The 26200-nt window shown below is 39.6% G+C and overlaps 1 protein-coding gene across 3 annotated transcripts in view; it reads right to left on the bottom strand.

The window, feature by feature from the left end:
- LOC114577337 (zinc finger protein rotund-like) overlaps positions 1-26200 on the bottom strand; it is a 200677-nt gene that overhangs the window by 126951 nt on the left and 47526 nt on the right. For 2 of the 3 annotated variants that reach the window (XM_062084560.1, XM_062084561.1), the window contains exons 1-2: positions 18543-18962; positions 13041-13337 (exon numbers count right to left, since the gene is read on the bottom strand). In XM_062084560.1, the coding sequence (XP_061940544.1) occupies positions 13041-13337; positions 18543-18941 (696 nt within the window). In that variant the 5' untranslated portion in view covers positions 18942-18962. Of the gene's footprint in view, positions 1-13040; positions 13338-18542; positions 18963-26200 lie in introns of those variants that run through there. The other variant, XM_062084562.1, reaches the window with a different exon arrangement.

Genomic DNA, 26200 nt, shown 5'->3' with positions numbered 1-26200 from the left:
CAGAGAGGAAAAAAAAAAATAAAAAAATAAAATTTTTCCAACTCTTAAACAAGAAATCAAACGAAAATTCATCGAAACGAGGAAACGTTAATCGACCGAAGAAAACTCGGATATCATTCCTCTCTCTCTCTCTCTCTCTCTCAAAAAAAAACTGTCAAATCTTTCGCTTGATTCGCCGTACAAAATTCCTCCTCGTGACACCTCGTAACCCGTCCCGTAAACCGGATAATTATGATCGATGGGCGACGAATCCCCGGCAACCGAGAGATTCGTCCGAGTCACGTAGCCGAGGATCGTTCCCATATCACCGATGCAGAAATTCAAATTCTTTGTCATTAATAAAAATTAAAGAGACATCAAGGAGGAGTATGGTTGCCTCGGCCTCGGGGCAAGCCAACCTTTATCTTACCTGGGGGCCACAATAGCGTGAGACTATGGGCCCTTTGTACTCCACTTTCATCGTCATCTGCATACGCACCCCTCTCACCTGCACCCCTTCCAAGACACGCTTTTTTTTCTATCCTGCATCCAGGGTAATCTTCTCTCTCCGGAAGAAACGTACGGGGACTGTGTCTCTCATGGGTGCTAATTTTTTCTTCTTCTTCTTCTTCTTCTTCGTCCAATCGGATTCTTGGTTAACGATTCCTCGAAGCTTTTTCGAAAATTTTCTCCAAAGCGTGGATCCGAGAATGTTGTATTCCGATTGATCGATCATCTAGCTTTGCGGCGTTCGAACCTCGAGAGTGTATCTCAGGCGTTGGGAGATTCTTTCAAAGTTGTAAGAAGTTCGCCCATTGGATTTTCTCGGGTCTCTTTCATTTAATTTTGCAGTTGGAAGAATATTTGAATCTCGAAAGTATCGCGTCAAACTTCTAATTCCTTCTTGAACGGTAATAATTATTTATAAAGAATTCTTCTTGGCGGCTAATAATTATAGAGACGCTAGAGATATTTTAGCGCGATAAGAATAATTCTAATAGAGTTCTAGAAATAACGGAGCGTTTTATGAAAACACGGGGAACGATGGATGGAACTTTTTTCGATTATTTTTGAATTATGAAGCGTCGGGAAATTTTCTTCCAAGTTCACGTAACGAACGTTAGCTACACCGTTGAAAAAAGAAAAATTTTAAAAACTTCCCACCGCGAGAGAGATCCAATCCCGCCCAACAACTTGCTCCGCAAACTGTCCCATTTTTTTCATCCCCCAAAATTTCACACTTTCCAATATCTCCATTACGAATCCCCCAAGAACAACCCCCCGCGGAGACGAAGAGACAATGGACAAGTACGAATCCCTTCTCCGGGCCACGATGTCACAACATTTGGGCCCAGGGACAGAGTTATGGCCCCTTTCTCGATCCGCGTTTTCCATCCGTGTCCGACCAGGCAGAACGATTTCTCGCCGATTCCCTTTAGTTTCTTTCCCCATTTCCGCAGACTACACACCGTGGCACACCGAGCAGCACCAAGCCCCCGGAGTACGTTCACCCTTTCCGCGAATCGATTTCCAACGAAACCGTTCTTTTCTTTTCTTCTTTTCTTCTTTTCTTTCCTTTTCTTTTTTTCATCCCCGATAATATAAATTCTTGGGAGAAGTTTCGAGAATTTTAGTCGGAACGATTCGGTAGAATCTGTTTTAACTTTAAAACACTATAAAAATGGAAATAAACGCGAAATATATCGTTTCAATCGTTACACGGGACAATTTTTAACGAGAGAGAGAATTTTGAGACGATCTAGTATTCGATCGAATATTTCGAGGGAAGGGAAGAAAAATTTTTGTAAATCTTAGAAATTTTACAACGATTTACGTTAAATTAAATCGTAACAGAAGAATTGTTTTCTCGATCCAAATTTATTTTTCAACGTTCATCCGAATGTTCGAAGAGAAGAATTCTTTGAAGCACAGAAATTTTACAATTCGTTCGCACGGAAAAAAAAAGGAAGAGAAAAGAAAAAAAAATAATAAAGAAAAAAAATTTTCAAATTATAATATCACAACAAAAGGAGAATCACACCAGAAATTATTTCTAGTCCCTATTTATTCATACCCCCTCCCTTTCACCGAACAATCCATTCAAATAAGTTAAACCAACGAATTCAAACCCCATTACTACGACGCTCCGTGCAAAATCCAATTATGAAAAAAAAAATGTATATATATATACATAGAAAAAAAAAACAATAATAAAAATTCCCAGGGCGAACGAGAGCTATTCAAAACGAATGTTGACGTCGCGACACTGACTCTCCTCCTCCTCCTCCGAAAAAAATATCGAGCTCCAAAAAAAAACTATATGAAACCAGAACAGCCGTTGAGTCCCCGTGTGCACGGAGACCGGTCCCAGAGGGAAAAAAAATCGCGAAAAAAATCGACGGCAACCCCTTTCTCGATGCGCGATACGTTACGCGGAAATTCATTAGCCGATCCAGATCGGCCAAGGAAGGGGTTGCTACCCCCGTGACGAACCCGTGAACGAGACAATGAGCCGGTACCCCCTCCCCCCTGTAACGCGCCACTCTCTCCTCCTCTTTCTTTTTTTTTTTGTCTCACGTCGAGCGGAGACAAAAATACCGTTGCGCCACGATTTGCATCCCCGGGAAAAAAAGAAAAAAAAGGGGGGGAGTGGAGAGGGAAAAACTCAAACGAAGACGAAGCTCGAAAAAAGAGAGCGACGAAGAGGAAAGCGAGGGAAAAATTCGAAGAAATTAGAAAAATAAAGCGAGATGGGAGAAATTTGAAAGGAGAGGAAGAATAGAACGACGAAGAGGGGAAAGGGGTAGAAAAATTGGAAAGAAATTCAAATTTAATCGAAAAGAAAAGGAAGATAATAAGGACGAAGAAGAACAAAGTAAACGAAAAAAGGAAAGGGAAAAATTTGAAGACGCTCGAAAAGTAAAGGGAAGGAAGAAGGGAAAGTTGAAGGAGAAATTTAAACAGAAAAGAAGGATAGAACGAGGAAGAGAGAGAAAGAGAATAATTGATAGGAAAGAAAAAAGAAGGTAAGAATAACGAAGTTAAGAACAGTAAAGTAACGAAAAGAGGAAAGGGAAAAATTCGAGGAAACTGGAAAAATGAAGGAGAGAAAGAAGGGAAAGTTGAAGGAGAAATTTAAACAGAAAAGAAGGATAGAACGAGGAAGAGAGAGAAAGAGAATAATTGATAGGAAAGAAAAAAGAAGGTAAGAATAACGAAGTTAAGAACAGTAAAGTAACGAAAAGAGGAAAGGGAAAAATTCGAAAATTCGAGAAAGTTGGAAAAATAAAGGAGAGGAAGAGAGGAAAATTGAAAGAGAAATTTAAACGGACAGAACGAGGAAAAGAGAAAAAGAGAATAATCGGAGAATAACACAAAATAACGAAGAGAGAAAAGGGAATCGAGGAAAGGAAAGGAGACAATTGGAAAGAAAAATTGGTAGGAAGAGAAAAGAGAAAGAACGAAGCGGCGAGGAGAGGAAACTTGGAAGAGGGAAAGGATACAACATGGTGGATAAAAATTGGCAACAGGCGCGCACGGCCATTATTTTAATTTTCGTCCCGGCAGAGCGTGGCAGGGTAGTGGAACGAGAGGAAACCGGTGGTTAAAGGGGTGGAAGAATCTTTTTTTGCATAATCTTCATGGGGTAGCTTCTTGCGGGACTCTCACGCGGCAGTGTTCCAGTTAGCCGCTTCGGGCCGGTGTTTTCCAAGGTGTTTTGCATCTTCGCCTTCGGCGGATGAATTCAACCACCCCTCGATAGTTTAACCTCCCCTACTCCTTTCGAAGAAATTACCCTAAAGAGCTGCTCTAAGCGTTTTAAGGGATTAAGGTCGGGCAGGCGTAAAAAAGCATGGAAAAAGGGTTGACCACCCGCTGGGCGAAACCAGCGACAGATTACAACATCCGAAAACGTGTTTACAGGGGCACCTCTCAGCGTTGCCTCTTCCTCTTCAACCCCCTCCCCTCCCCCCTTGTTCTCTGATGCACGAGGCGCAGAGCGTGGCCTTGGTCTAGTTTCGAATACCAGCTTCGACCCAGTATTCTTTACTCGAGCGCTTTTTCTTTTTCGAGAGTTTTTTTTCTCTCCCCCCTTTTCTTTTTTTCTTTTTCTTTTTTCATTCGTAAGGTGAAATACATTTCCCCGAGGAATTGTAATTTGTTAAAGTGTAAAGAGGTTCGAGTGTTCCGATCGAAGAAACGTTTTTTTTTTATTTCGAAGCAAACTTGGAGAACTTTGTATTTTAAGTTCGAACAAGAGAAAAAATTTTCCTTCCCTTCCCTATCCGAAAAGTAACTTCTTCGTTTGAATTTCTTTTTTTTTTTACAATGGAAGTTAAAAGAAGGGAATAAATTAATTCGTCGAAGAAGAGAATCAACGATTTCTTCCCGAAGAAAACTATCGAAAAATTTGCAAGCCACTTTTCTGATACTTTTAAAAAAAATAAAACGAAAGAATCCTCCCCTTCCATCCATTCCGAAAAGAAACAAATCTACAAATCCTATCCTATCCATATACTTTTTCTAAACTCCCAACAGTCATTTCCCAAAGAATCAACTCTCCCAAAAAAGTTCGGTTACAAAATCTGTTCGGGAAGAAACGTTGCGGGGAGAAACAAAAGGGAAAAGATCCCTCAATTAGATTCCTCGGTCGATCATCCTCACACGACACTCGAAGGGGTTGGGCTACCCGTATGAGTCCGTATGCAGATTGCCCGATTGTCTTCGCCTCTGTCTTCCTCTCTTCTTTTTCTTTTTTTTCCCTTTTTTCTTTTCCTCTCGCCTCGAACAACCCCCCTCCCCTCCCCTCCCCTCCTCCCGTCCTCTCCGCGCGTCGGCTCGTTCCGTGAGAATGTACGGGGCATTTGCATGCCGCGGATTATTTAAATCGTCCCCTTATTGTCGTGGCTCCTTGTTTTTTCCACTCCAAGAGTGGGTATTGGCGTGGGTCCCGAGGCTAGACAAAAAACCGGCTGATCCTCGGGACAGAGCCCACGGAAGCGTCTTCCGCATCCCCGCCACCTGAGGCATCCTGCCACCCCTGGTCATCACGATCCGGGGAACCAGAATTCTTCGTCCCACCTTGCGACACGTTGGACACGTGGACGTAACGTTCCTTTTCGAGTTTCTTTTCTTTCGTCGGTTGACAAGACAAAAGTGATTCGAAAAGTTAACTTGTAATCAGTGATCGAGCATATTTTTCACTTTTTCCTTTTGAAATTCTTTTCATGAATTGCTCTTCTCGATATATCGCAATTCGCGTTGTTTCTTCGCGTGAGAAGTGAATTAACACTTAAAATTAATCGATGGTTAATATACTCTTTTTGAATTATTCGATGGAAATTTTTTAAAATACAAACAGAGATACAAGCTCTTTAGATTATTTGATCGTCGATAACTAATATAAGAAATTAGTAAGACGGTCAATTTTTATAAAACGTACTATTTTCTCCAAAGAACTTTCTCGTAGAAGGTCGAACAAGTAAAAGAAAAATATACGAAAAGTCCAAGATACTTTCTTATCGTTACTTCGTGAGAAGGCAAAACAATCGCGCCAAGACCGCCAAAAAGGAAAAGGAAAAAAAAAAGAGAAGAAAAAAGCATCAAAATGGGGTTTCCTCTCAGAAGAAGAGACCCGAGGGTGCCGTTTCGCGGTCGAAAAGAAAGTTTCACCCTTAACGGCGCGTCCTCGAATCCGCGCGCACATTCAAATCAACCCTTCTCTCATTTTTTTTCGCGCTTCCGTCTGTTTGTTTTTTTTTTTCTTCCACCGCCTCAGGGCGGGGCAAGAGGTATGCAAAGCGATCTTCAACCCTTTTTTCACCATCCATCAATTTCTTCTTCTTTTTCTTTTTCTTTTTTTTTTTGTTCTTCCTCACGCAGCATCCACAGACTTCTTTGTCTTCCCTCCAAATTCTTTTCTTCCTCTTCCTCGTCCAAATTATGCAGGATTCTCGTACGGAAACACGGGGAGGAAGGGGAGAGGGAGATTAAAATAGGGGTACCTACTTAAAAAAAAAGGGGGTAGAGATCCTTTTTTTTTTCGCGCGTTTCCTCGTCGACATCGCGAGTTAACGGCGCATCGTCTTCCGGGGAGCGATTTTAATACTCGTGTTCCTTCATCCATTTCTTTTTTTTTTTTTTCTAGATGTCTCGTCCGTTAAAAAACCGTTTGCTTCCTCAGATTTTCTTTTTCTTTTTTTTTTTTTTTAGAGAGAGTTTAGAGAATCCTTTTGATCTCATTAGGATTCTACCTTTGAAGCGAGAAAAAAATCAAATAAGGAAGAAGTGGAAAGCTGAAGCGAATGCAAACATTGGACGACCATCAAACCGACTTAATTATTTTTTTTTAAACGAGAAATAAGATTGCACGCGTAAATGATCCAACAGTGTAACTTGTGCTAATAAAAGTTCGTCCGATATTTTTCGAAAAGAAAACAAAATTAGGAGAAAAAGATAAATATATATTATTAAATTTACATTTATCTTCTTTTATCTAATTTTATTTTATTTTTGAAAATAATACGTGGCTTTATGATTACACAATCGTTATCGAGGATCAAAATTATTCCAGTGATATTATTTATCGACGGTAAAAAATTTCATATTAAATACGAAATCGGATTAAATTCATCGGAGATTCCATAAAACTACCCCTTTCGCGATAATAATTCTCCTAATCTATCGAAATCGATTCGATCTTCGATTCACAATTATTCGTAGAGAAACCAGTTCGAGGGAGAAAGATATATAGATAAACTAATAAAAGTATAAAGAGATACAATCTTGGACGAAGACATCCGGTTGGGAACGATTCTGCAATCGTTTATTCGATATATATAAAAGTGAGCAAAGGGGGAAAGAAACGAGTCGCCGTCGTAAAAATTTCGATTGATTGAAATTCCACCGGTCTCTTTGTTGCCAATTAACTAGTCCTTGCCTCGCGTAATAATATCGTGTACAAAATTAATTCTCGAATTATACCATCACGGCCAACTCGTACGACTCGTTTCGACTAGCAGAAATCGAAAAGAGGGGAGTTTTTTTTTTTAAATTTGAAGTTTGGGAACTGATTGGGATCGGCGACGAAGATTCCAATTTTTCTAATATCTTGATCCAAATCTACATTCTTAAAATTTTTTAACATTGCAATTTTTCGCGATTAATAATTATAATTTTGAAATTTACTCGATTTTATTCGAGATTTTCCATTTGATATTTTTTCCAATGTTTTAAATTTCAAGTTTTAAGAATGTAATACTATTTATATTAAGAGCAGTTTTTTTTTTAAATTTGATACGAAATTTGGGAACTGATTGGGATCGGCGACGAAGATTCCAATTTTTCTAATATTTTGATCCAAATCTACATTCTTAAAATTTTTCAACATTGCAATTTTTCGCGATTAATAATTATAATTTTGAAATTTACTCGATTTTATTCGAGATTTTCCATTTGATATTTTTTTCAAGTTTTAAGAATGTAGTACTATTTATATTAAGAGCAGTTTTTTTTTTAAATTTGATACGAAATTTGGGAATTGATCGGCGACGAAGATTCCAATTTTTCTAATATTTTGTTTCAAATCTACATTCTTAAAATTTTTTAACATTGCAATTTTTCCCGATTAATAATTATAATTTTGAAATTTACTCGATTTTATTCGAGATTTTCCATTTGATATTTTTTCCAATGTTTTAAATTTCAAGTTTTAAGAATGTAGTACTATTTATATTTATAAGAGCAGTTTTTTTTTTTAAATTTGATACGAAATTTGGGAATTGATCGGCGACGAAGATTCCAATTTTTCTAATATTTTGATCCAAATCTACATTCTTAAAATTTTTAACATTGCAATTTTTCCCGATTAATAATTATAATTTTGAAATTTACTCGATTTTATTCGAGATTTTCCATTTGATATTTTTTCCAATGTTTTAAATTTCAAGTTTTAAGAATGTAGTACTATTTATATTAAGAGCAGTTTTTTTTTTAAATTTGATACGAAATTTGGGAATTGATAGAGATCGGCGACGAAGATTCAAATTTTTCTAATATTTTGATCCAAATCTATATTCTTAAAATTTTTTAACATTGCAATTTTTCCCGATTAATAATTATAATTTTGAAATTTACTCGATTTTATTCGAGATTTTCCATTTGATATTTTTTCCAATGTTTTAAATTTCAAGTTTTAAGAATGTAGTACTATTTATATTTATAAGAGCAGTTTTTTTTTTAAATTTGATACGAAATTTGGGAATTGATAGAGATCGGCGACGAAGATTCCAATTTTTTAATATTTTGTTCCAAATCTACATTCTTAAAATTTTTTAACATTGCAATTTTTCCCGATTAATAATTATAATTTTGAAATTTACTCGATTTTATTCGAGATTTTCCATTTGATATTTTTTCCAATGTTTTAAATTTCAAGTTTTAAGAATGTAGTACTATTTATATTAAGAGCAGTTTTTTTTTAAATTTGATACGAAATTTGGGAATTGATTGGGATCGGCGACGAAGATTCCAATTTTTCTAATATTTTGTTCCAAATCTACATTCTTAAAATTTTTTAACATTGCAATTTTTCCCGATTAATAATTATAGTTTTGAAATTTACTCGATTTTATTCGAGATTTTCCATTTGATATTTTTTTCAAGTTTTAAGAATGTAATACTATTTATATTAAGAGCAGTTTTTTTTTTTAAATTTGATACGAAATTTGGGAATTGATAGAGATAGGCGACGAAGATTCCAATTTTTCTAATATTTTGATCCAAATCTACATTCTTAAAATTTTTAACATTGCAATTTTTCCCGATTAATAATTATAATTTTGAAATTTACTCGATTTTATTCGAGATTTTCCATTTGATATTTTTTCCAATGTTTTAAATTTCAAGTTTTAAGAATGTAGTACTATTTATATTAAGAGCAGTTTTTTTTTTTAAATTTGATACGAAATTTGGGAATTGATAGAGATCGGCGACGAAGATTCCAATTTTTCTAATATTTTGATCCAAATCTACATTCTTAAAATTTTTTAACATTGCAATTTTTCCCGATTAATAATTATAATTTTGAAATTTACTCGATTTTATTCGAGATTTTCCATTTGATATTTTTTCCAATGTTTTAAATTTCAAGTTTTAAGAATGTAGTACTATTTATATTAAGAGCAGTTTTTTTTTTAAATTTGATACGAAATTTGGGAATTGATAGAGATCGGCGACGAAGATTCAAATTTTTCTAATATTTTGTTTCAAATCTACATTCTTAAAATTTTTTAACATTGCAATTTTTCCCGATTAATAATTATAATTTTGAAATTTACTCGATTTTATTCGAGATTTTCCATTTGATATTTTTTCCAATGTTTTAAATTTCAAGTTTTAAGAATGTAGTACTATTTATATTAAGAGCAGTTTTTTTTTAAATTTGATACGAAATTTGGGAATTGATAGAGATCGGCGACGAAGATTCCAATTTTTCTAATATTTTGATCCAAATCTACATTCTTAAAATTTTTTAACATTGCAATTTTTCCCGATTAATAATTATAATTTTGAAATTTACTCGATTTTATTCGAGATTTTCCATTTGATATTTTTTCCAATGTTTTAAATTTCAAGTTTTAAGAATGTAGTACTATTTATATTAAGAGCAGTTTTTTTTTAAATTTGATACGAAATTTGGGAATTGATAGAGATAGGCGACGAAGATTCCAATTTTTCTAATATTTTGATCCAAATCTACATTCTTAAAATTTTTAACATTGCAATTTTTCCCGATTAATAATTATAATTTTGAAATTTACTCGATTTTATTCGAGATTTTCCATTTGATATTTTTTCCAATGTTTTAAATTTCAAGTTTTAAGAATGTAGTACTATTTATATTAAGAGCAGTTTTTTTTTTAAATTTGATACGAAATTTGGGAATTGATTGGGATCGGCGACGAAGATTCCAATTTTTCTAATATTTTGATCCAAATCTATATTCTTAAAATTTTTTAACATTGCAATTTTTCCCGATTAATAATTATAATTTTGAAATTTACTCGATTTTATTCGAGATTTTCCATTTGATATTTTTTCCAATGTTTTAAATTTCAAGTTTTAAGAATGTAGTACTATTTATATTAAGAGTAGTTTTTTTTTTAAATTTGAAGTTTGGGAACTGATTGGGATCGGCGACGAAGATTCCAATTTTTCTAATATTTTGATCCAAATCTACATTCTTAAAATTTTTTAACATTGCAATTTTTCCCGATTAATAATTATAATTTTGAAATTTACTCGATTTTATTCGAGATTTTCCATTTGATATTTTTTCAAGTTTTAAGAATGTAGTACTATTTATATTTATAAGAGCAGTTTTTTTTTTTAAATTTGATACGAAATTTGGGAATTGATAGAGATAGGCGACGAAGATTCCAATTTTTCTAATATTTTGATCCAAATCTACATTCTTAAAATTTTTAACATTGCAATTTTTCCCGATTAATAATTATAGTTTTGCAATTTACTCGATTTTATTCGAGATTTTCCATTTGATATTTTTTCCAATGTTTTAAATTTCAAGTTTTAAGAATGTAGTACTATTTATATTAAGAGCAGTTTTTTTTTTTAAATTTGATACGAAATTTGGGAATTGATAGAGATCGGCGACGAAGATTCCAATTTTTCTAATATTTTGATCCAAATCTACATTCTTAAAATTTTTTAACATTGCAATTTTTCCCGATTAATAATTATAATTTTGAAATTTACTCGATTTTATTCGAGATTTTCCATTTGATATTTTTTCCAATGTTTTAAATTTCAAGTTTTAAGAATGTAGTACTATTTATATTAAGAGTAGTTTTTTTTTTTAAATTTGAAGTTTGGGAATTGATTGGGATCGGCGACGAAGATTCCAATTTTTCTAATATTTTGATCCAAATCTACATTCTTAAAATTTTTCAACATTGCAATTTTTCGCGATTAATAATTATAATTTTGAAATTTACTCGATTTTATTCGAGATTTTCCATTTGATATTTTTTCCAATGTTTTAAATTTCAAGTTTTAAGAATGTAGTACTATTTATATTAAGAGCAGTTTTTTTTTTTAAATTTGATACGAAATTTGGGAATTGATCGGCGACGAAGATTCCAATTTTTCTAATATTTTGATCCAAATCTACATTCTTAAAATTTTTTAACATTGCAATTTTTCCCGATTAATAATTATAATTTTGAAATTTACTCGATTTTATTCGAGATTTTCCATTTGATATTTTTTCCAATGTTTTAAATTTCAAGTTTTAAGAATGTAGTACTATTTATATTAAGAGCAGTTTTTTTTTAAATTTGATACGAAATTTGGGAATTGATTGGGATCGGCGACGAAGATTCCAATTTTTCTAATATTTTGTTTCAAATCTACATTCTTAAAATTTTTTAACATTGCAATTTTTCGCGATTAATAGTTATAATTTTGAAATTTACTCGATTTTATTCGAGATTTTCCATTTGATATTTTTTCCAATGTTTTAAATTTCAAGTTTTAAGAATGTAGTACTATTTATATTAAGAGCAGTTTTTTTTTTAAATTTGATACGAAATTTGGGAATTGATCGGCGACGAAGATTCCAATTTTTCTAATATTTTGTTTCAAATCTACATTCTTAAAATTTTTTAACATTGCAATTTTTCCCGATTAATAATTATAGTTTTGCAATTTACTCGATTTTATTCGAGATTTTCCATTTGATATTTTTTCCAATGTTTTAAATTTCAAGTTTTAAGAATATAGTTTTAAAAACTATTTATATTAAGAGCAGAAAAAAAGACGGAGTATATTAGATCGATCGAAAATTCTGTCCGTTTTTTGAAGACGGAATTTCTATTAATTAGTTTATCTGAATTACAATTCGTTAAATATTTCCTATTATTACTTATTTTTCTATTGACAAAAACAACGTATCAATGATGAAAATTTTTCGAATTTCAAAAGTAAAAAATGTATCGATCGACAATTTTACGATCAATCTAACATCGTCATTATATTTCGAATACCGCAATATACATATACGTGATAAAATAAGGATGCATAATACACATAATATATATAATAAAAAAAGGAATAAAGAAACACGTAATAAAAAAGGATATACGCTTCGAAATAAAAATCCTACCTTCGATTTCTGGATATAATATTCGACGGCACGAGCGCGAGGGACGAGAGTCTACGCACTAAGGAAACCGAAGTACGACTGAATCTCCTGTGTTATGAAAATTTCGACGCGTATTCGACAAGTAACCTCTCGAGCCGTACGATTCCACGAACACGTTCCAATCAATGGAAACGATAAATATTTGGATCGAAACAGTCGCGCGATAGGCCGACTTAAATAATAAATAAATTTCACGAAGCGATTATTAACGTCGATTAGAAACGACGTTCACTCTCTTTGCAAAACATTGTTCAATAATAATTTTTTTATTCGTAAAATTTTTTACCTAATCCTTATTTTCGATACTCTTTCTCTCTCTCTCCCTCTCTCTTTTTTTCCTTTTTTTAATTTAATTTTTTTTTAATTTCATATCCTATTCGTGCCGAATAAAAATATATCATCATTCGATTTCGAAGAAAATATATTGAAAAAAATAATTATTAATTATTAATTATTAATTTCCTCGTAATTCGATTCAATAAAATATTGTACACATTATACACTCTTCGTCCCTTAATTTCAATTATGCACTTCCTTTTTTTTTTTTTTTTATTAAAATTACACGAATCAAAACTCCACCAATTAATCTTTCGTTCTTCGTAAAAAAAAAAAAAAAAAATAAATAAACATCGTGCAAACGATATACTTCTCGATACATTTCTCGTTACGAAAAAAATCTACATATACACACATACACATACACACGCTTCAGAACAACGCATCAACGAAATCGCATAAAGATATCGAAATCGCGATGATTCGGCGGAGATAAGGAGATACAGAAAGAGAGAGGGGAGAGAAAGAGAAAATTTGTCAAATAAATTGTTCAAGTACTCACATCACCGGAGAGGCCATTGTTCCACGGATAGGGTGGTTGAGGGGGTGACTGTTGCTGATGATGGACACCGGCCACCCCGGTGGCCGAGTGTGGATTGTGGATGTGCTCCGCCATCACGCTGACCCAATGGGCCAATCCACCGCCCCCGCTGGCTGTTGGGCCCGTGTTCCCAGTTCCGGTTCCAGCCGTACCTCCTCCGCCCCCACCTCCTCCTCCACCTCCTCCACCCCCTCCGCCGCCGCCTCCGCCGCCTCCACCACCCTCCTCGCCGCCCTCCGACCACGCGAAAGAGGCTTTCTGCGAAGCAAAAGAAAGGGTTAATTGGTTATATCGATCGATTAAACGATCCTCGATTAAGGGGATGAGGGGAGAGGGAAAGGCGAGATTTGAACATCTCTTCATTCTCTGTTGAGTTCGTTCGGTTTTTCCTTTTTTGAGGAGGGAAAGGGGACTTTTTTTTATTTTCTTAAGTTTTTTTATTCGTTTCTGAATGAAACTTTCGTCCGCCAACGAGGAATAATTTCTAAATGTATTATTAAAAGAGAAAAAAGAAAAATACAGGGGAGGAAAAGGATGGAATGAAATGAAAATGGAGATCGAAGGAAGATAGGTTATTTTTTTTCCTCCCTTTTGCTTTTGCTTTTGCTTGTTGCGTAAACTCGATTTTTAAAAGGAGGAAAAGAAGAAGAAGAAGAAGAAATTACAAGAGAGGAAATGAAGGAAATTAAGCGAGGGACGAGATGGAATGAAAAGAAGAAGAAGAAGAAGAAGAAGATGGATTTTTCCCGCGATTTTCGAGAATAAACTCGGCCAGGCGAATTAATCCCCTCGATACGAGCATTAATCACAGTAATTATGAGGCTTCCTCGTCTGTCCTGGCTGCTTCATCGGATATTCATGATCGAACGCACGAGAAGAGCTGACCCATTAATAAATTGATCGATAAATCAGCGAGGATGGCGCCTGGACACCTGAACCGGGGCTAAAACGAGATCCCCTTTCCGATTAAGTTGCTTGCCGCGATACATTTTACTCGCGGCGAGTATTAAACTTTATTTAAAATAACCCAGGTATATACTTTCGTTTTCCATTTTTTTTCTTTTTTTTTTTTTTTTTTTTGAACATTTAAAAACCCCTATCGGGAGAGGATCGTTGTTTGTCGATAAATCTCGAGCTCTCGTTTCGCTTAGGATATTAAATCAAATTAAATTTTCGAAAATCATGGATCACCGTGGATTACTTCGTACATAAACTCAATCTTTACTTGATCGAACAGCGAATAAAAATTCTACTGAAAATTCTTTCTGATGAGCTTCTCGTCTTTCAAGACTTCGAAGAGGGGACAAAAAAATCACTTTTCGTCGCCGATTGTAATACGAAATATATCATCTTCGAAAGATCGATTCGATGATCTCTAATTTAAAAAAAAAAAAAAAAAAGAAACAAGCTTCTTTCAATCTTATCTTTCAATTTTGATCGAACAAACCGTCCAAGGAAGAAAATCACTCGTGTTATTTGATCTTCGATGAAACTAAATCGCGAAAAAATTGGGAGGATAATTGACAGGAGGGGAGGGGGGAGAAGAAAGAATTAAGAAATCTATTTATTCTGTATATCCTCGATCGCCAAGGGATCCAAGGAATGGACGGACGAGAATAAATCGTCCCCGCGAATTCGAGTGCACATAATTGCGCAACGATCGACTCGTTCCCGAATGAGAAATTCATGGACGAGAAAGCAAGGAACGGAAAAATGTCGGGTGATGGCGAATCGATACCTCGTCGAACGCACCGCCACGACCCTTCCACGACCTTTCCCAATGGAAACAATATTCGAAAATTCGACGACGTTCGATGCGATTCTTATGCCGATCCTTCAATCACGATGACGAAGCGCGCGATAACGAATGGGGGATCTCGATAATCGTTGATCAAACGTCGAATCACCTTTTGTCCATCCGCGATACGATATTAATTTTTTATGCGCGCCCGCGCTGAAAATTTCCATATTTTTCTAATTGCATTTAACTTAACCATCGATCGATCTAATTTCAAAGAGAGAGAGAAAAAAGAAATTTAGTTTCAGTTACTTAATAAATGAAAAAGGGGGAAAAAGTTTATTATTCAGATACGATTTCGATAAGCTTGAAAACGTTAACAATGCGAGGTTCTGCGACAAGGATCGCTAGAACTAAAAGGTTGGAAAATAAAATTCAGATTTTTATGTTACGTCATTGTTATACAGCGAATATAATCCTCTTATCGTGGCTATTATTTCCAAGATTACAGAATGATGGTTTTATTCCTCTCTTTTAAACGCAAATAGAATTCCGGTTTGTAGGAGAGGTTAAGATTTTTCTCTAACATCAACTCTATAGTTTTATACCTCGGGGAATCTATCTCGATATAGCATCCCTGTGCGCTACATCATATTCTAGATATTCTATAATACGTGCAACGAATCATACGATAGTACACTGAGATTTTATATAAACGGAGTCCAAGTTGCTTACCCAAATAAACAAAAAGCAATTAGTGATGAAGAATGATTTCGTCAAAAATTATTCCATTTTCATTCGTACGTGTAAAGCAGTAAAAAATTTTTATAATTCGATAGAAAGAAGAATTTTGACGATACAGAGATTTCTTGAACTCGTTTCCATCGACTCGCTCCTCTCCTTTTATAAAAAAGAATATTAAAACGTTTCTTTACTTTTTCCTTTTTTACATTCGTGATATATTTTGAGACATATATGATGATCGATTAAAATTAAACGCGAGAAAGCATTATTAAAATCAATTTCTCCTCTATACGAGAATAATTCTTTCTCTATTTCATCCCCCGTCTTCTCTTTTTTTACCACGTCCATCAAATCCGAGTAATTACGGGTAATTAACCAGCAGGCAGATTTAGATTTGTTAATTGATCGTCTAACGCGTGAGAAAGCTGGTTTGAAGTCGGATTTCTGGCTCCTCAAAGGGCCATCCCCACGGGGTCCCCGAAGGGCTGTTATTTCTTCGACCAAGGGGGATGATGCGTTTCATTATTGCCCCGCGCTTAATTACACCGTTCTCCAACCGACGTTCTGCACCGCCGCATTTTTCTCCTCTCCTTAGTCTCCACGTACGACAAAAGCGTACGCGCGTGTTCCTCCTCGAAAGGGATCGAGGAATCGGTTGAGGACTCGTTTCCTTCATTTCCGTGGATAATAACGTGGTTAACGAATAATATTTCGGAAGAAGTTCGTTTCTCTAAGAAATATTTCTACCCTCATCGCGAATGGAGAAAAGAAAAAAATAAAGAAGTGGAAACAGTTCGAGAAATCTCTAATCATCGTTTAAATTTTCGATCGAATCGATCCAAGTGGTTGCTTAATTGAAAGCTCGAATTCATATAAAGAAGGATTCGTTATATAACTCGTTTCAACATGATAAGAAAACGATTGAAAATACTTTTATCGAGCGAAAGAGAAAAATTTCCTCCGACATCAATTCGTCGGATTTCGAATTTTTATCCCTTCAAATCTCCAAAAAAAGGAAAAAAAAGAATTATGAAATTTTCTCGCTCTTACTTGGAAGAAAGAATTTTCAAAATTTTCACGCGCAGAAAGAAAGAGAGAGAAATGTGATAATTATTACCAGCCACAAAAAAGAAGCGAAAGGGAAAAAACGGGAGAAGAGGGAAGCCAAAGTTCGTAACGCAAGCGTAATTGGACTGTGTATTTTTCACGCCGAGACGTTTCGGCGTCGTTCGCCGAAACAGAAAGAGGAAGAAATGAAAAGAGAAAGAGATAGAGAGAGAGAGAAACAAACCAGGGGAAAAGTGCGTCATGGATTTGGGTCAAGAGTGGTCGTCGTGGAATCAAGCGAGCCGAGCCAAAACCGCGAACGTGCCAAGAAAAGTTGCCTCGCGGCGATAACTCGGCCAGGAGCAAAAGGAAGCAACAGGAAGTCGACGAGGAGCGGAGTATGCCACGCTTGCGGAAGTTAATGAATTAAGCCGAGGAAAAATTTCACCCTCCCTTTTGTCTCACCGCGCGCCAACCGTTTTAAAACAGTGTCTGCAAACAGTTGTTTACACGCGTAGAAAGATACCTGGTATTATAATTCGGGCAGGAATTTTCTAGGATCCGATCTTGAAAAAAGCGGACGTGTCCGATGGTTTTCAACGGAAAGTTCGTTATACGTTATTAATTCGGAGGAGAAGTTAATTCTTCTCACGAGGATTTGATCTCTCGACGAGGAACAAGGAGCAACGGGTTGAAGGGGACGAACGATTCAAGAGGAGGATGAAACGAGGAAGAGAAATGAAGGGAGAGCGGAGTGGGGCAGGCGAAAAGCGAGCAAGCAGTTTGGAAAAGTCGAAGAATCGATGGAGGGAGAAAAAGGTAATTGTCAAGCAAACAAAGGATTCTCTTCCTTGCAACTATCGAAAATATCCCTTTGTTTTCCCCGCCCTGATATTACATTAGGTATTATCCTATACATAAGTAGCTAACTTTTCCACCCCCAAGACTTATGTGTCAAGTGTCGCGTGATTCTTTTCGAACTATCGCCGTGGAAATCCGCCCGTTTCCGTGAAAAGTGGAACGCTTATGTTATATACGGGTGATATACACGTCGGGAGTAGTGGCGATATTTTTCTATCTTTTTCCTCTTTTTTTGTCTTCTTCTTCTTCTTCTTCTTCTTCTTCTTTTCTCCCCTCCATCTTCTCTTTAAAGATAAAGTTCGTCGCAAAATTTTTAACTCTTTCCTCTCGGCAAGAATTGATTTGTTTGCTCGAGAGTACTTTCGACCGTTCTTGTCTTGGGAGAATTTGTGAATTTGTTTTCTTCTTCTTCTTCTTTTTCTTCTTCTTGCACTTTGGCTTTTGCTCGAAATCGCGAGAAAAAGGGTAGGTCAGTGAGGGACGCGGAATCTTTCGGGGATTATTGATCTTGATGCTGCAAGTTTGGAACGGGTTTAGAAGGCAACTGTTTACCGCGAAACTTTTCTACTTTTTTACCTAAAAAATCGCTATCTCGTGCGTTGCTGAGAGGGTGTCACCAACGCCTTTCGCGATGATTATGATTCATCAAGGAAACTCGTTTAACCCGATGTTAACCGCGGGTTATAAAACGATTTCGATTTCGAAAAATTCTCCCCCTTCCATATATATATTCCTTTCCCTAACCATCCATCTCATTCCATCTCCCGCCAATCTGGAAATCTCCCTTCCTTCTTCCACGCGTTACTCGCGAAAGGAAATCTCACTAAAGAAGAACATATGCTAACAACATCGTTTTCAACGCTGGCGACACTTGCCAAACGACACTGGCCAACGACGATCCTTCGATCCTTCAAAGAGTAAAGGAAGAAAGAAAGAAAGGAAAGGAAGAAAGAGAAACAAGACAGGACAATAACATTTGTCGAGCGAATACGAGTAAATTATTCGTGGATGGAAGAAAAAAGAAAAGAGGGGCGATAAGAGAAAACAGAAGGACGAAGAGTAGAGACTCTGACCTCGTCATGGTCCTCCCTGTGAAGAGCTAGATTCCTCGGGAAAGCCGGGACGCTGCTCACGGTCAAACCCTTGAGATCCTTGAGCTCCTTAAGGGCGCCGAGCGCGTTCAGATTATCCTTCAGATTGGCCAGATTAAAATTAATCCCCTGCTCCTTGAAGTTGAGGTGCCTGTTGAGCACCGTCTTCCCGAGGGCGCTCGCGAGAAGGCTGTTGTACAGCTCGTTACGCAGGATGAACTTCTGCTCGCCGGGCCCATCTTCCTTGCTCGACGCGTCGTTCGAGGAATCCGAGTCGACCTCGACGGACGAGTTCGAAACGACGCTCATCGTCGACATATTTCGCACGTGCCCTTCGTCCACGCCCTTCTCCTCCGCGTTTCTTTCAATCTGGTGTTTCATGAAAAAGGAAGAATCTCTCTCTCTCTCTCTCCTCTTCCCTTCACCTCGCGCGAAACACGCGTCCTCCTCTTCTATCTTTTCTTCCTTTTCCTTCCCCTTTTACGTGCAGTTTGATCGAAAAAAATTTCCACTCCTCTCTATCTCTCTCTCTCTCGCCCTCGCCACTCCACTGCGCTCCCCAAGTTCTTTCCTTGCCGACGTGGTGGTGTAAAATAAATAATTCCGATATTCCAATTAAATGCAAAATTGGGCCGTTCTTCTTCCCCTCCTCTCACCCTCCTCCCTCTACCTTCTTCTCAAGTATCCGATTTCTGGTATTCAATAAAAAATACAAGGGAGAGAATAATATCCCCTATCCGCTCCTATTCTCTCCTCTTCGGTACACGCCGCCGTTATAACGTAGCTATAGTAGTAGTTATTATACGCGAGGTTATTAAAATACCTGTACATGTGTCCCTTGCATGTGTATAGGAATATATAATTAAATACGCTTTCCAAGTGTGTGTATATAATATAGATGTGTATATATATATATATATATATATATTTAGATTTGCTCTTCTTAATTTTCTAAGTATGTATATATATATATATGTATAGATTTATTAATCGCGAGAGAATCGTCTCGCTCTCGATTCAGATTAAAAAACACCGTCGATCCGAAAGCACCAGATCGCGTCCTCGATATCGAAAAGGAGCCACGTGGCGCGGCCTAGGATCGAGGAAGGGGAGGGGGAGAGGGAAAGGAAATGAAAGGAGGAGGGAGGACAAAGTAAAGCGGAAGTAAGTGAGATTCGATGAGTGATTAACGTGAAAGCGTGGATCGCTCGAAACGATCGAAAAATCTCGCGAATTTTACAATTTTACACACTTCTGTCCGTTTGGGCCAGAGAACGCACAGCCATCCAGATCTTTTTTTTTTCTTTTTTTTGTTTTTCTTTTTTTTCTCTTTTTGTTTTTTTTTTCTTCTCCTTAAATTCGTACGTAATTGTTTTATTGCCTGGCGAATCTGGACACAGCTGCGAGGACTGTACTATACACCATATATTTCCTCGATTTCTCGACGATTTCTCATTCTCATTCCTCGGGGATAAAGTATTTCACGTTCCGATGAAGAATCACACGGCCTCGTGGCGTACAGCATCGCCTCGGAATCTTCCTTCCGAAGTAGAGGAACCTCGATCCAGCAACTCTTCGTCCTATTTATATCTCTTATTATTTTATTCCTTTATTATTATTATTAGTATTATTATTATTATTGTTATTACTATTATTACTCTTTATTATTATCGTTATTGTTGTTGTTGTTGTTGTTATTATTATTATTATTATCGTAATTATTATTTATATATATATCCCCTACGTTTCTTAGCGTTTACGCCTTATACGATATTACGAGTGGTCGCCTAATACAAGTTAAACGGGGCGGCGAGACGAGGCATCCGCATTTGAGAAAAAACATCGTATCGTGGCGTTTTAGGAACTTTTGCGCGCGCAGCTCATTACGCATGGCCGCGGCCTTTCTAATTGGCTGGCTAATTAGCGCGGGAGGGTGTCCCCGGTGGCGCGGGCACGAGGTATCCGGCGTGCGTGTACGCGCGTGTACCGCGCGTTCACCCCGCGCCCCTCCACCCACTTGGCGGCCGATGGGACGGTGGACGCAGGCAGCCGGCCCCGACCAAACCCCCGACCAACTCCCTCTTCTCTTCTTACGTCCTACTTTGTTAATCGTAAGCGATATCCGCATAAAACACGTGAAAAATAGGAACTTTGGTTGATCGTTTCTTCCCTCCTTCCCCTCTTTCGTGTTCTCGCACGATCTCTCTTTCCCTCTATCTTTCCCTCTTTCGTCTCCTTCGTTTCGTCCCTCCTCATCGGCGTGGAGCGGCGTCATCGAGCGGCCAACCACCGGTCATTAACGCGATCTCACTTCCCTCTAGGCTGTATGTACACTTCCCATCGGGGTCGTCCCTCCTCCCCCTCGGACGGGCACGTCCGTCCCCGGGCGTGAAGAGGAGGTAGCGCGGCGTGTAGGAGAAGAAGCGGAGAGAGAGAGAAGAGGAAGAGGAAACGGATAGAAGAGGAACATCCTCCTCTTCCCGTCGCATCGAGGAACATCCTTCAACCGTCCATCGGGATCCCGGCTCCTTCCTCCCCGGGCATCATCGCCTCTTCCTCTTCCACGCTTCTTCGTTCCACGCTTCTTCGTTCTTCCTTCCCTACGTGGATGATGCGAGCCGTCGTCCAGGAGGCCCGATGGCCTCCCTTCTTCATCGTCCGGAGAGAGTAGCGGTGGGGCGATTGGTGACACGCGATTCGCCGAGCGCGGGCCGAAAAAGCGGCGAGACGGGGCGAGTCGCGGCGACGGGACCCGATCCGACGGGCCGGATGCCCTCTCGCCAATCTCCGTACGCGATCGGACGTATTCGGCCCCGGCGGACGGGCGATGGTGGGGGCACGCGGCCGCTTAGTCGCGATTCGAGCGTGGCCGAGTCAATTATAAACAACAACAACCACGACGACCACGACGACCACGACCACGACGACGACGACGACCCTCTCACCTTGGCCAATCCGTCCAATCCGTCCAAGGATCGGAAGGGGTGAGAGAGGGAAACGAGTGAAGGGGGGGAAGGGCGGAGAATAACAACGATGACGATGATAACAACAATAATAATAATAATAGTAATAATTGGAGGAATCGGCGCGAGCACGCGAGAGCACGGACGACGACGACGATCCCCGGCTACCGAATTCTTCTCTTCCGCTCACGGAAACCGCGTCGCGGTTCGCGAGAAGGGGGTTGCCTCTCGAATCCCAGTTTCTTATGTGAGCGCGACCGTGCGACTGGTTGATGCAGTCCGCGGCGGAGCATAAGGAAGCGGAAGCTCGCCGTTCCTTCTCTCTCCTCCGCTTTTTCTCCGTTGCTCCGCTTTCTACCGCTCGCCCCGTCCTTCTCCGACTCCTTCGCGCTTCCTTGTCGCGCCGCCGGCCAAGGAAAGGCGCGCACGCTTCGCCGCGGCCGCCGGCGTCGTCGTCGTCGACGTCGTCGTCGTCGTCGTCGTCGTCGTGCTGCCCTCCGTCTTCTTTCGTTTCCTTTTTCCCTCCTCTCTCTCCCTCTCTCTCTCCCTCTTCTTCCCGCCCTAACCCCGACTCGCTCGCACCCGCCGTGTATCTGTCTCTCCCGCCACAACGCCGAAGGAAGAAGGGGGTGGTTGGGTGGAGGTAAGGAGAAGGCAGAAAGGAAGAAAGAAAACGCGGGAGCGAGACGGCGAATCGATGGATAGACGGAAAGGTAACGAGAGACCGAGAAAGGGGTGGGAGAGACCGAGAAACTCGCGAGGTGGTGGTGGAGCGCAAAGAAAGAAAGAAAGAAAGAAAGAAAGAAAGAAAGAAAGAAAGCAAGCAAGAAAGAAAGAAAGAAAGAAAAAGAACACGAGCGAGGGAACAGAGGATTCGGACCGAGGGGTTGCGAAGAAGAAGAAGACGGGGTAGGGGGTAGTGGTAGCGGTAGTGGTAGCGGTAGTGGTAGTGGTGCCGTATCCCGCGAAGAAACAGATAAATATAGATATTTTTCCTTCGGTTGGCTACCTGGAGGGAGAAGAGGGAAGAAGGGAGAGGCCTCGTGGGTGGTAGAGGACTGAGGACTGAGGAGGGAGGGGTGTGTAGAGAGGGAGCAGAGGGGAGGGTGTTGCACGTTTCCCGCCCCCCAGACCGAATTGGAAAAATGGAAATAATAAGAGTCGCCTCCTGGGGGGTTGCATGGCGGGCTGCACGAACGGCCGAAGGGGTTGCAGCGGGGTGCAGAGGAGCGGCGCGAGGGGTGGTGGTGGTAGCTGGCAGAGTAGGTGGGATGGGGACGGAGTAGGGGTTGTGCGCAGTGCAGCATGCGCCCTGGACCGAACCGGCTGATAGGGAACACACATCGTTCTTCGTGTGCGAGAGGCATCTCTCACGTGTGTTCCATCGTTGGCGGCGGCGGCGGCGGCGAAGGCAAGAAAAGTGGGGCTGGGGGTGGAAGACGGAGAAAGGAGGGGAAGAGGGGGACACATACCTTGACGGGCACGTCGAAACCAACATGGCCACCAGTTCGAAAGACCGCTACACATTCCGTACATAAATTAACCCTCGGGATACCGGCGCGCGCCCGCTCATCCGATTCTTTTGTTTCGCTCTAATAAAGTATCTGTGTCACGATGGAATTCGATTGCCGCCGCGCGCGCGCGCGCCCTCTCATCCCTTTGATCCGTCGCTCCTTTAATCCCCGTCTCCTTTCAATTACGCTTCACGACTCGCTTCCCGGCGGAAATTCGAAAAAGAGGATTTTCATTCCTCTTTTCATCTCGCAACCGTTTCGAAATATCCCTTCGAATCGTTCCATTATCCGGCTACCAGCCTCGATCGTTCAATCCCAATGGAAACGGACGGCGAATCTCTGGCTTGTCGCGCCGGAGATCGCGAGGATCACCTCATCGATCGTCTTGTCTCCGACTTTTTTTTATTAGTCGAAGAGAAAGACGTTTAATGGTGTGTGTATATGTATATATACATCCCTTTTCCAACTTCCTACCATAATATATATATATATATATTGTGGGACGATTTTAAAACGTGCGGGAAGAGTTTATTTACCTTGGAGAGAGCGCGAGAGAAGGAACGAGTTCGTTCCAGTTTTCGCGACGACGCGGCGTGATCGAAGCGGAGGCTCTTTCTTCTCCGAAGACGACTGTTTGTTTGTTTGGCTGCGGGGATGGTTTATCGGAGGCGGTAACGAGACGCAGTTTAAGCGATGGCCTCCGATAATGGAGGCCCGGGCCCCGCCGCTCTCGTCTCCAATGTAAAAGTAATACGCCTAGCGGGACGGAAATCGTCGTTTCTCTTCGGCCACGATTTAAGTGATAAATGGCATCGTTGCCAGACCAAGCCCGGAAACGGATGCGTTTCCGTTCCCCCCTTCTTTTCCACGGAATTGAAAATTCTCCTTGGTATTCTGGATCGTCCGAGACTCGGGCAGACGATTCCAAAATCAAATTTGCGACGTTCCCACACACCGGCTTAATAAATTCTTTCGAAACGATCCAATTTTCGTGTTTCACATTTTTTTTTCCATACCCAAAAATAAGAATAATCATAACAGCTCTTCTCCATCCATCCATGTTAAAGAAAAATCAAAACTCCTTCCAAATGTTCGCCAATCTTCGTCTTTGGCATCTCTTTTATCTTCTCTGTTCCATCAAATCTTCGAACCACGAAGATTTATCCATCGCCATCCACTTGTTATAACGTTATTAATCGGCATGAAGCATCGGGATCAACGTTGGCCGGTTACAATGCATGCGCTACGCTCCATTCTTCGAAACGTGCGCGAATAACGGATGGGTAGACAGGGGCAGGTAATGCAGGTAGTTCCTTCTCGAGTGGTATCAGCTTTTGAGGCTGCCTCGCGTCTCGAGCGAGGCAGTCACACGTTGGAAAACATTGTGGAGGAAATAGGAGTGGCCAGGAAGAACGTGACTCCTTTCGCGTTCCAGAGATGGTGTTTCACGTGGTTGCATAAAAGTTCAACGGGAATCAGGGATCGAGGAGCCTCTAATATCCTCTAACGGTGAATCCCCAAATTACCATTGTGCCATTCACATGCAGAATACCTTCACACTCCTCGATTCCCTCCTTTCTCTCTTTTAAGTAGCACGATGGGAGCAGCACGACCTTTCATCCCTCCCCTTACAGAGATTCTATTATTTTCTTTCTCTCCCCCCTTCTCTCTCTCTCGATCGTTTCGTGCACCCTTTCGTTCGCGAGATGATTATTTGTGTTTTGGTTTTTCGGGGTGGAGCGGAAGTGGAGCGCTTCCTTGGAACGGTTTACGATTACCCGTATCGAGAAGAACACGAGAACTTGCTTCCTCCAAGGTTGGATAGGTTTACCGTTGCCACGTGAAAAGTCAGCCGTTCGATGCTCGGTTCTACGCGGTTCCCACGTGGAAAAACGACATTCGAATAGCGGAAAGTTTCAATCACGTTCGAATCGCGCAAATATTTACGAATTATTTCTCAAAAGAAAGGGAAAAAAAGCAAAAGAAAGCAAACCGAGAACGAAGAAACTCGACGAGGAATATATAATTCCTCGAAACGAGAAAATATACACCGATGAATCGTCGTCGTTATCACGAAGAGAAACAACAAATGATTCCTTTGTTCGCGGAAAAGCGAACTGGTCGGTCGGGGGAGAGAAGGCACAAAGATAGGGCGATAATCTTCGCGAGGATCGCTGGCAAGGAGCCACGCAGATGGTGGAGCGAGGCTGGTCGGCCGATAAGACGCAAAATCCAAGGTTAACGCGAGGGGGTGGTCGCCGGGGTGCGAGGTGAAAATTAAAGAAGCGCTAAGTCGGCCGCTAAACTGAAGAACCACTTGTTGAACAGGTTGTGGCGGCGGCGGCGGCACGTTGGTTACAGCCACCGCTCTCTCGGAGGGGTTGGAAAGCAGCCTGGGAGACGACGGGGTGGCAGGGGGTGGTCCAGTTCACGGAGGCGGTAGGGCGCGGATATGCAGATGAGGGGTGGCCGTGTAACTAACTTCTAACTTTCGTGCAAACCCCTTTTTACGCCGCGCTGACTACTACCCACCCCCTTCCCCCCCTCGACTTTAAAAAATTAAATCTGTAAGATGCTCGACTGTTTAGAGAGGCGAGACTTTTCAAGCACTCGGGAAGCGGAGTCCTCGGGCTACGAAGATTCTTTTTAAACTTCTCGTCCCGGAGAAGTTATTTTCTTGTTTCGTTTCGCGATTTGATGCTTTCTTTTTTTTTTTTTTTTCCTTTTTTTTGAACTCGTTTTAATTAGCGGAGAAGGGCTATGAATCCGATTTATGATTTTTTTTCTCTCCTTTACTTTTTTCTTTTTTTTTGGAAGAAAGCGATTGTTGCTCGTTTGTTTGTTGGATTAGCTTGTTTAAATTGTTCGCTCTTGTTTACGTTTATTTATTTTTTTTTTTTTTTAATTATTTGGAGCATCGCGAGTGGAAACAATTGAAACAATATGTGTACACAGGTTGGATATTGGGATTGTTAACGTGCCATTTTTATTAGTTTTATTTCTCTGTTTCGCTTATTTCGCGTATATGCTTCACGCGTTTAAGGGAAATAGTCATAATTTCATTGCGAAATAAGATTCTCTACAAGATTCTTTTTTACTCTATCCTCATTTCAATTTTCACGAGATATACGTACAACTTTATTCATACAATACATCTTACTTT

This window comes from Apis cerana, linkage group LG14 (genome assembly GCF_029169275.1).
Source record: "Apis cerana isolate GH-2021 linkage group LG14, AcerK_1.0, whole genome shotgun sequence".
NCBI lineage: Eukaryota > Metazoa > Arthropoda > Insecta > Hymenoptera > Apidae > Apis > Apis cerana.
The sequence above is the reverse complement of the archived record's forward strand: the minus strand, read 5'-3'. Positions and strand labels throughout refer to the sequence as shown.